This window comes from Morus notabilis, unplaced genomic scaffold (assembly GCF_000414095.1).
Source record: "Morus notabilis unplaced genomic scaffold, ASM41409v2 Scaffold843, whole genome shotgun sequence".
In the NCBI taxonomy this organism is placed as follows: Eukaryota; Viridiplantae; Streptophyta; class Magnoliopsida; order Rosales; family Moraceae; genus Morus; species Morus notabilis.
The window spans coordinates 177127-195652 of NW_010361268.1; the positions used below are offsets into that span (position 1 = coordinate 177127).

Sequence of the window (18526 nt, forward strand, 5' to 3'; positions counted from 1 at the left end):
AGAAATATGAACAAATTCATTATCAAAATAAACTTTAAATAATTGTTCAAATAACTTAGCCACAGAAATCAAATTTCTACGAATGTCTGGAATAAAATAAACATTGTTCAAAACTAAAAATTTATTTTCCCTAAAATGAAGTCTAACTTCTCCCACTGCTTTTGCCGAAAGTCTTACGCCATTGCCCACTTTCATCGTGTAGTCCTCTTCGACTAGCTCGGTGTAAGAACTAAGACTCTGCAAAGAAAAACAAACATGATTAGTTGCTCCCGAATCAATTATCCAGGCCGAGGTATCACCCTCTACTCAACATGTTTCAAGGACTAGTAAATCTGATTTACCTTGTTCTTTTTTCTTTTTCAGCTCCTCGAGATAGTTGTGACAGTTTATCTTCCAGTGCCCTTTGCCATTGCAGTGGAAACACTTTCCTTTGGGTTTCTGGATGGAGCCTTTAGCCTTCTTGGGTCTATTGTTCTTTCCTTTCTTTCCTTTCCCTTCCTTTCCCTTGGTTCTGGTTCTTTCTTTTGATTTTACCAGAACTTGCTGCAACTACAACATTTGCTTCTCCTCCCCTTCGCTTGTTGGTGGATTCGAAGTTTTGCAGGTCATTCATGAGTTCAGTGAGATTGGACTTTTTCTTGTTCATAACAAAGTTGTTCACGAACTCATGAAAATCAGGGGATAGGCTTTCCAAGATGATGCCAACTTGGGTGGCTTCATCGATCCTGGCACCATTGAGCTCCGCATCATGGAGGTGATCAATCATGTTCAAAACATGTGCCTTGACTGAAGAACCTTTCTTCATCTTGTCGTTCATGAAAGCCCTTACAGCATCCAAACGAGCCTTCTCAGAGGGAGCGCCGAACATGACTTCTAGAGACTCTATTATTTTATAAGCAGTCTCCATCTCCTCATGCTTCTTGTGAAGCACATCGCTCATAATGGCCAGCATAAATCACTTTGCTTTGTTGTTGGCCTTGATCTAGCGATCATAAGGCCCCCTTGCGGTTTTGGTTGCATTAGCCGCGGGTTCAGGAGGACATTCCTCCACTAGGACAAATTTGTAGTCTTCACAGACTAACAGTATGTTCATGTTACTTTTCCACTTAGCATAGTTATCACCGTCTAATTTTTCAGTCGCTAGTAGTGTGATAATGGGATTCGACATATTGCTGGAAATAAATAGGATATTCATCTAATCAATTTATGTGCATGAATATCAAGGCATGTTAATTTTGGCACAATTAAATATGATGCATGATGCACATGAAAAATACATAAATCATGTTTTAATTTTAGGTGCCAACGATAATCCAATTTACCACGAATATAGTGCCGCCGTAGGGTAGGTCAAAATATCACAAATTGAACCGAGACCTTCTCAGTTGACAAATATAATAAAAAAATCTCATTTTTTCATATTTATCAACTACCGTTATTTTGGTCAAAAATATAATCAACAAATTGATTACATTTTCATGAGTGTAACCCATCATTTCAGATTCTATAGACTTAACTCCGGAGTGCCACCATAGGGTAGGTCAAACTGGAAATACATCATTGAATCCTATCGCTAGGAAGTCAACCTTGTTATTGATCCGAAAGAACACTTTCCGTAGGGAGTGCGGAATCGGTGCCGCCGCGAAGCCCATTTTGAATCTCACGGTGTTGAACTAACGATGGAGACCAGTGGGTCGCATTGTCATACAACCCTCTCTCACTCATTATTTTGCAAATATGTATTTTGTTTGAAAAACATCTCATGATTTTCAAATCGAAAAATAAATAATTTATTTTTCGGATATGTGAAATTCTAAAATTTAACTCTTAAATTCAATTTCACATGTAACATTATTTTGCAAATCAATTTTCCAACTTAAATCAATTTAATCATATTAAATTGATTTTCAGCGCATGGTTCTTATTTTATTTTATTTTTCTAAAACACTTTTATAATAAAGAAAATAAACAATAATAAATGCGCGTATATGCATGGCATGTTATAAAACATATGAGTAAACACATGATATCTATATGGCATGTTATATGCATGGACATATAATATATAATTATCAACATAAAATATAAATATATGCAATCAACTATAGAGATGGATTTGACCGGGTCCCATGGAAAAATAAATTACAACTCAATCGAATCGAATGAATAAATAATTACAATAATTATATTCTTTCGTTACATCAACGGGTGTTCGATTCTCGAGTTCTTTATTCTTCGACTTCATTCTTTGTCTTCGGGATGGATTTCACCTTTCTTGGGGTCCGGAACTTTTCCGGGTCTGTCGGCACGCATTACGAGGGTTTTGAAAATCTTTAGGGCCGTTCGGGATCAAATCCTGAAACTGGGCCGCGCGCTGGGGCGCGCTGGGCCGCGCGCTTTGGCCGATTTTTGGAAATTTTCTAGGCAGTTTTCTGGGTTTCTGTGAAGACTTCAAACTTGATCTTCAAGGCCTCCTTTTTGATTCAAAATCAAAAACCCTAATTCTACCTAAAACCTAGAATTACAATAATTCTAATCCCGAATAAAATTACAAATAATTTAATCAATGAATAAATATAACTGATCCATGGAACCATATAATTAACGACCAAATCCACCATCCATACATTCATCAACATAAATTAAAATAAACATCTATCAATGCAAATGCCTACCCATCACATACATACATAATTAAATATCACATATTTAATATATCAATTCTGATTATCAAATAATCGAAGCATAAATTAATATCGTCTATAGACCTCTTTGATACCAATTGCTAGTTCCCGAATCGATTTCGGGTGCGGAAGCGTGGCGGGGAGGCGGGTCGTGTATAACAAAAATTTCAGAAAACTTTTGAGATACCTTATAGATTATATTAATTTATGCACGAATAAATTAATCGCATTAATTTACATCAAGAATTCAATCCGGAAAAATACCTGGAAGCCGACTCGGATGATAACTTGAGATCTTTGACCACGAATAGTCCTTGCTCCAAGTTTGTGTTTAGAATACTAAAGTCTTCCACGTCAATTCCTAGATTCCACGTAGACATGTGTGTGGGCACACGTGAGACAAAACAAGTTTCTTAAACACTCGAATTTTCACAAACACCAACGCATGCACGATGTGAAATTTTTGGAAAAAAATATTTTCTCTCTCTTTTGCTTAGAGAAATTCGGCCACCAACTAATTTAGGGCTGAAAAAAATGTTTCAAAAATTGTGTCCACAATTTTCTATCATTATCATATTTAAAGAGTAGAAGTCAAACTTCAAAACAAAATCAAATCCCTATCTCCAATTTTGAATTTTGGAACAACAAAATTTCCTCACATTATCCCTAATGTGGCCGGCCACCCTTAGGGTTTTCTAACCCTGTGTGTTGCGCCAATTCTGATAGGGAAGGAAGAGAAAAAATCATCCTTTATCTTGTAGTCCAATTTTGACTCAAATTCAAATTTCAATTTAAGTCAAACTTAAATTAATTTGAATTCTAAATTAAACAACTTATCAAATAAGTTTAAATGGATAAATCTAGATGTGTTCAAATTCAAATTTAAATAATCTCATTATTTAAATAATAATTAATTATCAATTAATTATTTTTTGAGTATTTAATTTTAGAATTCCATAATTCTAAAATTCCCATTTTTTCCTTTGTGTCTGGTAGAATTACAAGGACGACGCGGGGACTTATCGACCTATAATTCTGAGCTCCAATAAAATTAATAATTAATTAATTAATTCTATTAATTCTAATAGTTACTCCATTATAACCTTGGAATTGAACTCTCGAAATTATAGACAATAATTACTTCTAAACTGCGAAGTGTCCATTTGATATAGTTATTACATATAGATCAATCCTCCATAAATAATTCATAATTAGAGTCAGGTAAGATCCGTTAACCTCTCTAATTATATCTGCATTCTTGAGTACCATTGATTCTCTAATGGATAGTGATTCATAAAACACATTCATGAACTAGAGCGCTCTTACTAATCCAAGTACCGAATCAACACTCAAGAGAATTATTTATTTACTTCTTTCTCAAGAAGGAATGGATTCCATCTCGTATAATAACATTCCTAGCTACCTATTTCATTATGTCTCCAAAATACAAGGAATAGGATTCAGGGTCTCAGAATCCATACCGAGTAAATCAAAAGACATAAATCCATAAATAGGAGTTTGTTAAGAACTCAGGATTAAGATCATCCTATATATGACCATCGGTAGACTCAATTAGAATTTCTATGCTTAAGGGAAATTATTAGAAATTCATATTGTATATGTGTCCTTGTTCCACATAATCTTATTATACGAAATACACTCATTCAATATCTCGCCATATTAACAGTGCGGATAACACCGTTCCATTCTAAATGGGAATGACATGTATTAATAATATTTTAATTAAAGATTCTGAATTTTAATTAAATTTATCATGAACAATGTTTTTGATTATTATCCTTAAACACTATCCTCTCGTATATAACACTTGTATACTTTGTTTAAGGTTACATAAACAATCACGGAATTTTCATTTGATATTCATAAAATATTCATAAATATATGCACATAAAATGATGAATAAACTCTTTTATTAATTAAATAATAAATATCCTATTACATCTCATGCTTCTAGGACACTATTCCCAACATAATGGTCATAATCTGAACGGGCTGGAGGGCTTTTTGGCGAGCTGTTTCGTGGGCCTGGGTCGGGCCGAACAAGGGCCAAATCTGGGCTTGGGCCGAACTAGGCTTAGGCTGGGCCGCGGGCCTTCACGAGCTTGGGCTGAGCTTGGGCCGTGGCTGAGAAGCTGCAGCCCAGCCCTAGCCCATCGAACGTGCCGGGCCGGTCCGGCCCGTAACAGTACCGTATCGGGCCATGCCAAATCTGACATTGTTACGGGCTGGGCTGGGCCGTTCATAGACGACCCAACCCATTTGACAACTCTACCCCAAACACCTCAGGTCGGATATTTAGTGTGCCAAAAAATAAAAAATAATGCTATAAGTTGTCTTTTTCAAGTTAGGTTGGGTTGAGGTGGGATGGGGTTGGTTGGGTTTGCGGGTTGTTTAGATTTATATAGGGCCCTAAATATAATGAAATCATCTCTACAACAAAATGTGTGACAATATTGGCCTCTTCTAGAATTTTGCGCTACCAACGAAAAATAATTAACCATAATAGGAGACTAGGAGTGTTGTCAACCTCTACGCCACTGCCGTTTATAGAGCCGCTAAATATTAAGCTACGACCACTAACTACAACCGTTCAAAAGGAATTATATCATTATATTACCACAAAACTATCTTAATAAATAACTATTTACAACAATAATCATTGAGATGAAATGCAACGGCAAATCGCTATTATGATTTATAAGCACAATCATATATTTGCATTGAATTTTTAATTTGTAAACTCTTTCCACATGAATAAATTCATATGCCGCTTTTTTCTATTTGTTTAGTACCTCTTAATGATAACATGTCACGCCATAACTTTTTAATTGACATAATAATAATTTTGTAAGTAATGTGATATTTTAATTAATGTGTCACAATATTACTGAAATAACATAAAAAAATAGAAATAAAAGAACTTAAGAGTTGGTTCCCTTTAGTGGTGGAACTTCGGGCGGTAGGCATGCCCGGTGCCTGAAATTTTCGAGCACAGCGGGCAAGTGCCATTCGCCGCCCGTCCGTGGTATCTAGTCGGGCACTAGCTCAGACAGCCTGAAAATGATCATTTCCCGACTACCCGCCGCCGGTGGAGGAGTCGTCGTCCTCGTCCACCAAATTTTTTTCAAATTTTCCGGTGTAACCCGAATTGCCCGATTATTGCCCGAAAAATGCCCTAATTTTTTTGACCGTTGCCCGAATTTTGCTCGATGCCTAAAAATGCATGATTTTTTTTTACCGTTAACCCAAATTTTGCTCGAATTTTGACACCTACGGATCTTTTTGCCTGAACCCGACCGCCGCCCGATTTCTACCAGAAAATTCAAACGCCAATGGCTAATTTTTGTACCATTGCCCGAATGCCCGATTTTTTGCCCAACTGCCTGATTTTTTGCCCGACTGACCCGATTGCCGGAAATTTACTAGCCGTTGGATCCGAAAATTTGGGGGAAAATTTTTTTTTTTTCAAGCTAAAAAATTTCCTATAAATACACCCCCCTCCCCCAACCATTTTTCCCACTCAAAAACTCTCATTCTCTCTCAATTTCTCTCAATCTTTCTTAAATCTCTCTTAATCTCTCTTAATCTCTCTCAAATCTCTCTTAATATCGCTTAAATCTCTCCCGACCTCTCTTAATCTCTCTCAAAACGCTCTCAATCTCTCTTATTTTTCATAATGGCTTCTTCTGGTTATGGTGGTGATATTCCCATTGATGCCCAATTCAACATCGAAGAAGTGCTATTTCTTAATGTTATTCAAATGCAGGAATCACAAACTATGGAAAGAGTTGCTGAGGAAACTGCAAATCCGACCCCTGGTGGACGTACTAGAGGTCGTGGACGTAATGGTGGTGGCACTGGTGGGCGTGGAGGAGAGGCAACCGGTAGTGCTAGTGCAAATGTTGCAAGTTCTAAGAAGAAAAGCTTGGGAGCACTTCAACACATTCGAGGAGGTCGACAATAACGGTAACATTAAATACGTAGCTCAATGTAAATATTGTGGTGAGAAATTACAAGGTAACATTATTCACGGCACTACACACTTAAGAAGACACTCTGAAAAGTGTCTTCAAAAGTAAGGAGGCGGAGCTCATCTCTGCCAAGCGCAATTATCGTTTGACCGCCAAACTGGCGGTCTAAGCACGTGGAAATACGATCTGCAAGTTGATCGTATGGAAATGACACGATTAATAGTCACATTAGATCAACCACTTAGTTTTACTGAACAAAGAAATTGGCAGCATTATATTAAAATTGTACATAATCCTAATGCACAATTTTTTTCTAGAACTACTCTTAGGAAAGATGCATTAAAATTATATAAATAAGAAAAGGAAACATTAATGAACCTTCTACACTCTACTAGTGGTTGCGTTGCGTTAACGGAGGATATTTAGTCCGCCAATGCCAACAAAGATTATTTAGCTGTAACCGGACATTATTATAAAGGTTTTTATTTGGATAAGAGAATCTTAGGTTTAAATGTGTCACATACTGCCAATTTAATATATAACACAATTTTATCTGTCATTGATGAATATAGTTTAAGAGATAGAATAATGGCCATAACATTAGATAATGCAACTGCAAATACTAAAGCAATAGAACTTTTTAAAAATGATTTAAGTTTATTCGGTAATAATGATATATTTCACCAACGATGTGCATGTCATATAATTAATTTAATAGTAAAATTCGGTTTAAAATCAATGTCAGGTCATATTAAAAGAATTAGAGATAACATTGCGTGGATTCAAGGCAGTAATCAAAGAGTACAAGATTGGTTTAGATTTCTACAAGCATGAAATCAAAATCCTAGAGCATTAGCCTTAGATATGCCCATAAGATGGAACTCCACTTATATAATGCTTGAACAATGCATCCCCTATAAAGATGCTATAACAAATTATGTTAGTGCAAAATTAGGAGCAGGATTATAGATGAAACGGATTGGTAAATTACCGAACTCTTGTATAACTTTTTAGGTAGATTTCACGAAGTTACCTTAAAGCTTAGTGGAACTTATTACCCAACGTCATCATTAGCGTTAGGAGAACTTTTAAGAATGTCTATTTTATTTAGTGAATTTAGGACACACGAGGTTTTAGGAGTTCCTATCGCCTCTATGGAAAAGAAGTTTAAAAAATATTAGTCTAAATTACCCATGTTGTATGGTTTTAGTGTTATTTTTTACCCTAGATTAAAATTAGAAGGTTTAGAAGCAGGATTAGATAACTTAGGTGACTTTTTAGCTATCGACACTACTGACCAATTTCCTATTATAAAGGAAAACATATTTTCTCTCTATATCTCTTACGAAAGTAGATTTAAAAACACACCTCGTGTATAAGAACCGCAACAACGAGACGATAATCTGCATTCATTCTTGAATGTTTTCGGGTTGTCTAAGAAGAAGAAGAAGACGACGGCTCAAGGTCAAGAAGAATCTGGGAGTGGATCTTCATCAAGAGGTGGCGGCGAATTCAACGAGTTAATGGCGTACCTGAGTGAGGGTTTAGTTGTAGACAGTAGTGAAATGTTTGATTTGGTTGAGTGGTGAAGGACACGAGCATTAACTTGACCGATCCTTACACGACTGGCAATGGATATTTTTTCGATCTCGGTCTCCACTGTTGCAGCCGAACAAGCATTCAGTACAATCGGCCGAATACTTGAAGAACGGAGAAACGCATTGTAGTAGGATATTGTTGAAGTTTTGGTGTGCATCAAGAATTGGGACCGTTCCGACCAACGCTTACACGATACAATCTCACCGGCAAGCCAAGAATGGATCGACGAATTTAATAGATTAACTTTTAATTTTCAAGACGATCTTTCTGCTTCAAATTAAATTTTATTATTGTAATTTGTAAATATTTATTTACTTCAATTTCTAATTTGTATAGTGTTATTGTAATCTTGTATAGACTTTATAAGTTCATCAAATTTGTAATTCACCTCACAATGATTGCACTCTTTTTTCCTTACTAAGTTTTTATCCCAATTGAGTTTTTCTTGGTAAGGTTTTTAACGAGACAATCTTGAATTACAAATTTAAAAATCAATAAAGAAATAATTTTTTTTTATATTATTTGTGTGTTCATTTCAAATGGTAATATATATACAATATATATATATACACATTATACAATATAAAAATATAATATAAAAAATTTTTGAAAATTCAGGCAAGCAGTCAAGCAACGGGCAGCCCGATCGGGCACGGGCAGCCAATTGCTGCCCGAAGCCCATCCATGAAGAAATTCGGGTCGGGCAGCCCGAATTTTTGGGCAGTTCAGGTTCGATAATTAGGCGAAAATTCATACTTTTCGATGGTCACGAGCAGCCCGTCTAAAGTTTCAGCACTAGTTCCCTTCCCACATCACCTTACATCCTGCATGCTCTTTACAACAAAATATAAATGCGTCAACCAGTCCTTTTTTTTTTTTTTGATAATATGATCAACTAGTTCTCTACTTGATTACTTCATAAATTAGCTCCAAAAAATCCACATTAAATATATTAGTGTATGAGTTATGACGTTTGAAAATAATTACAATCCATCATCTCATATTCATAGGATTCAACCCTTATATCTCCTCATTCATATTTCTTTTAACATTCTTTTATATTTGCCTCCTCAATTAATATTATAGGTGCCATGTCAATTAAAATATGGGATAAAATTATTTTAGTTCTCTATATTATAACGAAATATACTTTTAGTATCATGTATTTTTTATAATATTAAAAATGATAAATTGACGTTTTTAAAAACATCTTCTCAGTACCTTAAAGCTAATTTTTAGGACATGTAATGTCCAAAGTACAATTCTTATTAATTAAATAGAAATCAATATTTTTTAAAAAAAAATCTGAAAATATTTCAAAACATTAAAATATTTAAAAGAAAATAACAAAATAAAAAAGATCATGATTTTTTTCTTAAATCTATTAATTTTTTATTAATTAAATAAAATGGTACTAAGGTCATTTTAAATCTCAAAAATTAATTTTAAAGTACCAAAAATATATTTTTAAAAATGTCGAGGTACCGTTTTATTATTATAAAAAAAGACACAATATTAAGAGCATGTTTCGCTATAATACATGCTACTAAAATGATTTTATCCCTTAAAAAATATTGTGAAAAATTAATTAAAATTCTATATCACTAAAATAAACAAAGATTATATAAACAAAGGGACATGTACCGAATCCATAGTCATATATTTATGCTCATCAAAATATTTATCTCCTCAATAGAATTCTTATTGATTTCTTTTTAAGGAGTTAAAAGAATGTTCTGATCTAGAATTAAAAGACCACGTACGTATAAATGCCCACTATTAATGTTGCTTTGAGAAAGACTGAATAGCATTTGTACCTCCTATGAATTTGCTCTAAATAACTGAGATTAAAAGTTTCTTTGGAGGTGATGATACCAGTTTTTGCCCATCAAGACATTTATTTGAAAGGATATATATCTAATTCATTGTAGAAGTTACCGTCAAATCCACTGGTTGTGTTCAGTTTTGATTCTGGCTTTCTTTTGAATATGAGTTTAATTGCCTTTCTTTTTTTTTTTAATACAAAAGATACGAGTTTCCCATTGATTTTATGGTCTCGTTCACTCTGTGGATTCGAGTTTTTAATTTGAACTGAGATGTAATATTTTGTAAAAAAATTTTACTGTAGTAGAAAAAATTAAATGTTCTTCATTTTTTTTTTTGGCGGAATAATAAATAAAGGAAAAACAATTGTAATCGGTCATTTTCAACAGCCATCCGTTTGCTTTTGATTTCAAAGATCATATGGTCGTCATCAAATAACTTCTTTATGCACAAAAGTCGTCAAATAACTCTTCTCAAGGGTATATGATATGTATATGATCGTTAAAACTCAAATCAGTAGAACCCATAATTTTGTTAGTGATGGGGTTTTATCTTATAGGGATGTAAATATTTTTATATGTATATTTTCTTTAGTCGGTCCCGATAATGAAAAAAAAAGTGATTGAAATGATCAAAATCTCCGTTCACTTCACCAATTTGAGTTTAGAATTCGAGTTTTACTACAGTAAAAAACTCTCACAAACAATCACATCTAACTTTTTTGCTACAGTAAAAAGCTCTCACATAAAATCACATCTCAACTCGAATTACAAACTCGAATCAACGAAGTGAACGGACGAGTTTGTTCGTTTACATCCAAACTCAAAAAAGTTTGAACTTAAATTATAATTTTATTCAAGTTTATGTTCTTTTGTAAAATTTAAGTTTACACTTGAGTTTTAATTTGAATTTTAACTGAATTTGAGGTTAAAATTAAAGTTCAAGTTTTCTCTTCAACTCAAGTTCTTAAATTCAAACTCAAGTTAATGAATAATATTTTTTCTATTCTTAAAAACGCTATAATTTTTTTATTTTAATTCTGATTGAGATGATTCTTTTTTTATGTGTTTATAACGAATAGATGAATAAATCATCGCCTATATATTCTATTAAAATTTTTCATTATCATTGAGTTTTTATTAAAATACTATCTAAATAAAAACTTAAGTTTTGACCCATTTAAACATAAACTCAAAAAGATTTTCACCTCAAACCATAACTTAAATGTACACAACTAAACACAAACTCAAATTACAACTTCAACTTAAATTATAACTTAAATTCAATTTAAAATCTACACTCAAACCATCATAATTCAAAAATGTAACTAAATAAGCCTTTCCTTCCGTGCAACAACGTATCCCCATCAACGCACAGCCGATCAGAAGCATCTTCCTCTTTACGTACCGGTTCTTCAGGTGCTTCCACACGGTTCTTTCCATGCGCCTGCGCAACACCCGAACTCACTACATGCTAAACCCAAGCTTTTATTTCATCAGTCATTACCAAAAAAACCCAAAAAATAAAAATAAAAATAAAAATAAAAATAAAATAAAGTAAAATAAAAACTTTCATCAGTCAAACAATCTTTCCTTGACGACACCGTGACGCTATCTACTCCTACATTACGCAATCCAACGGCTATCACAATCCTGTGACAAATCTCTAGGGCCTCGTTCGTTTCGATGATTCGAGTTTAGAATTTGAGTTAAGATGTGATTGTATGTGAGAGCTTTTTACTGTAGCAAAAAAGTTAGATGTGATTGTTTGTGAGAGCTTTTTACTGTAGCAAAACTCGAATTCTAAACTCGAATCAGCGAAACGAACGAGGCCTAGACTTATTACCCATCTGATCTTCATCACCTATTTCCCGGATTACTCATATCTTCTTTTCTTATTGACGATCCTGTCCCTAACTTTATTCGTTTACTTCAATGATGAATTCCGTACGTGTGATTGTAGGGGGGGTAATCCAGGCAATTATGTAATTAACCCTTGTTTTTTCTTTCCTAATATGTCAAAAATACTTTTTATTTTTGTGGAAGCAAAGATAACCTGTAAGATTTTCATTTCAATCACGTACGTTCTTTGACGTAATTTTTTCACTTCCATCAATTTCTCCTCTGAAGGATTTTGCGACTAATTAATTTCTTATTCCATAATTACCCTGACCTTTTTTCATTATCCAATTTCCCCGTAGGCACCAAAAAAAAAGTATAATGCTAAATATTCAATAGAGAATAGGGGTATCCATGACATCAAAAAAGGTATATCCCTCTCTGCCAATGGAAAGACAAGGATGTAAATATGAGGGATTTACGGTCTCTTCGACGTTGACAGGAAAATCTTTAATTATTCATAATATCTTTCCTCCTTACAATTAATAATAAATAAATAAAAATTTAAAGTAAAAAATAATTTCACATCATTTAAACCACCCTATATAAATAGTGACTTCTAGAGTTCCAATTCCCAGTCCCACTATCTTCCACACACACGATTCCACGAACAAAATGAACAACGACAACAGAAAAGCCTTAGAAGAAGCTCTCTTCTTCCAAAACCCAGAAACTTTCAATCTCCTCGCCGAAAGGCCGTCGTTTTACGGCTCTTTCATGGGCACTCATTTCGCAATCTCTTCAATTTCGCTCCCCAACAACAACCACCACCACCTAAAACTCCTCCAACCGCCGAGTGATCACGAAAACCAACAACAACCCGGCCAACAAGGCCCTCCTGTTCTCGACGGAATCGCCGCCGTCGTCGGCGAGCACGTCCTCTTCGGCGGGAAAACTGCCGCGAAAGAAGAAGGGATGACCGCCACTGCAAAATGCGCTAGACCGGAAGCTATAACTGCGGCTGAGAGCAGTGTTCCGGTGCAGCGGAGCTACAGGGGAGTAAGGAAGAGGCCGTGGGGGAGGTGGTCGGCGGAGATAAGGGACAGGATAGGGCGGTGCCGCCACTGGCTGGGGACGTTCGACACCGCCGAGGAGGCGGCACGTGCCTACGACGCGGCCGCCAGGCGTCTCAGGGGCTCCAAGGCCCGCACGAATTTCGAGATCGCCTCGGTCTTGCCCTTGCTGGTGCCGTCTTCGGTTTCGCCCTCGTCTTCCTCGTCCTCGTCGTCGTCTGGGAATCTCAAAACGCGAGGAAAGCTGTCGTCGTTGTCATCTTCTTGTTCGAAGGCGGCGCAACGACGGAAGACTGGCTTCATGAGGAACAAGTGTTCGGTGGTGACGTCAGCGGCTCATCTGTTCAGCAGTAGTCCTGTTCCCAAGGAGATCAACGGGAAAGTGGTACGTCATGTGGAGCTTGATCTGAAGCTAGGCGTGGCTTCTGCTGGTGACAACATTAGAATTTAGGGTTTCTATAAAATTTATATCTTTCTTTTTTTTGTTGGGTTTTGTTTAATTTTTGGGTTGTTTTGACTGGTACTAGTACTAATTAGTCATGTTAGGAGGGTTAAACTTTAGATTAATACGTATGTGCATGAAAGCAATTAGGACTTCCAGGGTACCAAGTTATCAGGTGAAACTTATAGTTTATGCTTTTGAAATGTCTAGGACTACTCTTTTTTTTTAATGGAAAAATGTCTAGGACTACTTGCTGAATATAGAAAATCTAAAACTATTGTTGTAAGTAGTAATTTTAACCTCTCTCTCTCTCTCTCTCTCTCCGTTCATGGAATGTGTGTATTAAGAGTATTTTTACTTAAAAAAATGTGTGTATTAAGAGTATTTTTACTTAAAAAAATGTGTGTATTACGCTTGGAGACAAATGTGTGTATTCTTTTGAGCAGGGGCAGAATATTTCTCGACCTGGGTCCTAGCGTTTTAGCATTTTCACACAAAAAAAAAAAAAAAGGCGCATGAGGTACTAATTAGGAGTTTTAAGCTCAATATTTTTTTTGTTTTGTTGGTCGTTTAGCTTGTCAAAGGGGTGACAATGGAAATGTGATATGGTACTGTCAATGCATATGGTAGTAACGTCGTATTCTTTCTTTATGGATGATGTTGAGAATCATTTGTTCCATTAATTTTGAGCGCTTGAACAAGAGAATACTCCAGGTTTTATGGCTTTGGTCAATCTTTAAGTACAACGATCCTCCCTTTTTCTCGGCCTATACAAATATATATATATCTCTTAATTCACATAAAGTAAATGTCTATGCATAGGCCTAGCCGATTAGAAGTCGAAAACAATGGAAATGAACTCAAGAAGTCTAAACGTAGCCTACATGTTCAAATGGGTTTTCTGTGGACATAAGATATTATCCGGTACTCTTTTGTTTGTAGGCCATTTTCTTTTCTTGAGAGGAAATCGATACGGTGAAACGGTTATCTTTTTCTAGCAAAAAGAAAGAAATAAGAAAATTACAACGCTAACTATAGGTTTCAGCATTCTATCAAAAATATCTATTAGTTTACAAAGAAACAAAATTAACTATTAAAAGAAAGGAATTCTCTAATGCACTTGGCGTATTGATAAGTCAGATTTTTTTACTCATTAAATTTGCGTATTTTTTAATTTTTACGTGAATTTATGCAAATTTTGTAGACAAAAAATTTAACTTATCAACATGTTGGCGTATTAGAAAATGTTCTTTAAAAGAAATTTATGTTCCATAGATGCATTTTTGAACTATCAAATTCTCATTAAATTCAATTAACTCTGTAATTTTCTTAATCAAATATTATTTAACATATGTATAAAACTATAAGACTTTATTAATATGATTTTTTTTTTAATTTTAGTGGTAGGAATTGTCATTTATTACTACTAGTAGGATCTCCTCTTTTAACTATTGAATTAATTTACTAATGAATCTATATATGTATGAATGGGAGCTGTTGGTAAGAAATCACAACAAAAGTATACGTTATCGTTAACAAGTAATAAAGCGATAAATAGAGTATTGTTTTCACGAGAATTATCTTAATTTAATTAAGTACTAAAATTGGTTAACTCTAAAGATTATTTGAACGACCAAAAATCAAATTGAGAATAATAAAATAAAAAAACCTAAATAATCTAGGTCTATGACTCACTAAAATTAATCATATTTGAAAATCTTATTTAAATTAGTTGTCTATTCATTATGTTGACAGTAAATTTCTTTAAATTAATTGTTAATCTTTTTCAAGCATTAATAATAATGTTAACACGTGACATTACATCTATGTCAAGATTTTAACACGCTGAAAATTATAAACACTGCACTAGCCTCATTTATATCTCTATCATGTGACATCTAATGACATTCTAATAATGGGCATATTTAATTGTCACCTCTCGGTCTCAAATTATATCAATTTATGTAATTGTTGATCAGACAATCACAACCATTAAACACGTAATGAAATACTTAACATATTTTGGGAATAAAATAAGAATAAATTAAAAGTAGAAAAATCAAATATTCATAATCCGGTTACATCATAGCCTCTAAAAAACAAACTAAGATATCAGTTCAGACATAATTAAAACACAAGAATAAACAATTAAAAATTTCAAAAAATAAAACCGATCAAAAGTGTCACGAGTCTAGATGCTTCTTCCTTTAAATTTTCTTCTCTTTCTCCTCACAACTTCAAAAATATTTTTCCAATAATTCTAAAAATATAAACAAATAATCCTAAGAAAGCAATCCCTAAATCCCTAAATAATTCCCCAAATATTTTTTTTTTATCTCACCTCATCCTATGGCTCTCTATTTTTGGATCTGTACTAGGGGTGGCAATTCTTGTTGGCGGGTCGTGTTTGTGTCGTGTTGACCTTCTCAGTTGACACGAATAGGCCTGACACGAACACGACTCGTTTATTAATCGTGTCAAAATACAAAACCCAAACATGACCTGTATATTGACGGGTTGACACGACACGACACGAATAACCTATTTATTAAACAGGTCATAAACGTGTCGTGTCAACCCGTTGATTACCTGTCAATCCGTTTATAAAATGAGTGATAAATGAGTTGTGTTAACCTATTTCTGAACGTATTTTTGAACTTGTTTATAAAATGGGAGACAAATAGGTCGTGTTAACCTATTTCTGAACCTATTTTTGAACATGTTTATAAAATGGGTAATAAACAGGTTGTGTATTCGTGTTACCCAAATATGACACGTTTAACAAACGGGTTATGACGGGTCAATTGTGAGTTGGCGGGTCAACTTGAAAATGACACGTTATTTAATCGTGTTTCACGGATTTAATCTGATTTTGATCCAAACCTATTTATAATAAACTTCAACTCACTAATTTCATGTGAATTTTAAATTGTGTCGTCGTGCCGCTATCCGAATTGTTAGTCCTAGTCTGCACGTGGAAGAAAGAATGCGCAGGGAGTCCGATGGGGTCCTCCCTCAATTTAAACTATTAAATAGGCCTCCTCCAATTGCCGCCAGAGAGAGAGAATAGAAAGCAGATGGGGCTGCTGACACGCTGGCCTCGTGGCGTCTTTTAACAGGACGAAGGAGAGAGCTAGAGACGTGGCAATACGGGAGAGGGATAAAGCACGGGTGCACGGAAGATAAACTGTAACGCGTCACGGAAGATTGGATCAGCTGCTGAGAGAACTGACATGGCGCTGACTGGGCGCTTGCAGCACGCGCGCGCTGGATAGCCTTTATGTGCGATCATCGGTTGAGATCGGCGAGTGGTTCTGCGTGTGGAGAGTTTGATCCGTATGAAATTGTGATTTATTTCCGAAATTTAGCTTCTTTTTAATTTCAATTAACTGCACTTTACATCTAATTTAAATAATTTGTGATTAATAAAATAATGGGTTATTTACATAAATGCGGATTATGAGTAGTGCTGAAAATTTGGGCCGGGCTAGACGGGCCGGCCCAAAGCCCGTTACTGTGGGCCCGGGCCGGCCCGAATCCGTACAAGCCCGAGCCCGGCCCTAGTCTAGGGCCGGGCTGGGCCGTAATTTTAGGCTCGCGGGCGGCCTGAGCCCGGCCCGAAAATAGCCCGAATGGCCCGAAATGGCCCAAAGGCCTATTTTTTATTTTTTATTTTTGTTTTTGGCCCAACGGTTATATTACCACTGAAGACAGAAGGACTTTGTTGATTTCAGAAATGGTTGAGGTGCTAATGTGTCTAAAAGATTGGGAAAATGTTTCTTTGCGAATGTAACACACCGCCGAAGACAGAGATTTAATGGATCAATTTCAAAACTTATACATTGATGATGACTCTTCTGATGCCGGGGAGCAGTGTAGCAGGCAGTTAGATATTTTTGTTTCTTAAGTATATATAAATTGTAACTGTGAAAATAATATTGCACTCTTTTTTCCTTATCAAGGTTTTATCCCAATGGGTTTTTCTTGGTAAGGTTTTTAATGGGGCAGTTATAATTGCATAAATAAAGTTTTATTCCATTAAAATTTTACAATATTCACTAGTTATTATAAATTTCATTACCTTTTTTAAAATTTTTTATAAATCATGCTCGGGCCGGCCCAGCCCTAGGCCTGTCGGGCCTTATGGCTGGGCCTATATAAAGTTATTTAGGGCCGGCCCGGCCCGGCCCGATTAAAACTCCGGGCCGGCCCGAACTACCCTTTTGGGCCGCCAGGCTCGGGCCGGGCCGGGCCGGCGGCCCGTATTTTCAGCTCTAATTATGAGTACCTTATTTTTAAAAATGTCTACTTTCTTGTTTATTTACAAAAATCTCTGTTGTTATACATGTTAAAGATCATTAAATCCTCGTATAATGAAATAAGGGAAAAATGATTAAATAAACAAAATAGATAAGAAAATAGAAACAAATATAACAAGTAAATTAATTTAACAAGTAAATTTTCCAATTTCTTTTCCTCCAAAGTCAACACCGAATGAAATTAGCATTTAATGAAAATGTAGTTGTTCTAAACAAAAGGAAGTTTCCTTTAATGGGGAAAAAAAAAAAAGAAAGCCACAAAACTTTTTAAAATAGGTGATCTGTTATTTTGCCCAAAAAAAAAAAAAAAAAAAAGAACCCCTAAAACTCTGTAAAATAATTTTTCATTATTCTCGTTAGTTTAAAAAGCCAGTTTCAAAAATTTTGGTTACAGTTCTGGTAGTGATAAATGTTGTTTCTTTGTTGTTATCAGATACGCTGTATTATTTTAGTTCCTTTCATTATTACAATGATGATTTCATTATGTTAAAACATTATTATTGCCACTTATGAGCTAAATATTGATTCCTTATTATTGTGAGATATGCTATAACGTTTTAGTTCTTTTCAATATTTGAATGATGTTTTCATTATGTTAAACACCGAATTAATGCCAATAATGAATTTAAACTTTCATTTAAATTATTTTATATCATATATAAATGAGAAAAGAAAATGAACTTACATGACTTACAATTTTTTGTGATAAATATGAAGGGGTAATAGTTTGCCCCACTTTGCTACTATTTAGTTGA

At 34.8% G+C, this 18526-nt stretch overlaps 1 protein-coding gene across 1 annotated transcript; it reads left to right on the forward strand.

Annotated features, from left to right (window-relative positions):
- Window positions 1-12612: 12612 nt before the first annotated feature.
- On the forward strand, window positions 12613-13461 carry LOC21408373 (ethylene-responsive transcription factor ERF084). Its single transcript, XM_010098840.1, has one exon. It carries the CDS (start codon window positions 12613-12615, stop codon window positions 13459-13461), a length of 849 nt encoding a protein of 282 aa, XP_010097142.1.
- Window positions 13462-18526: the final 5065 nt, after the last annotated feature.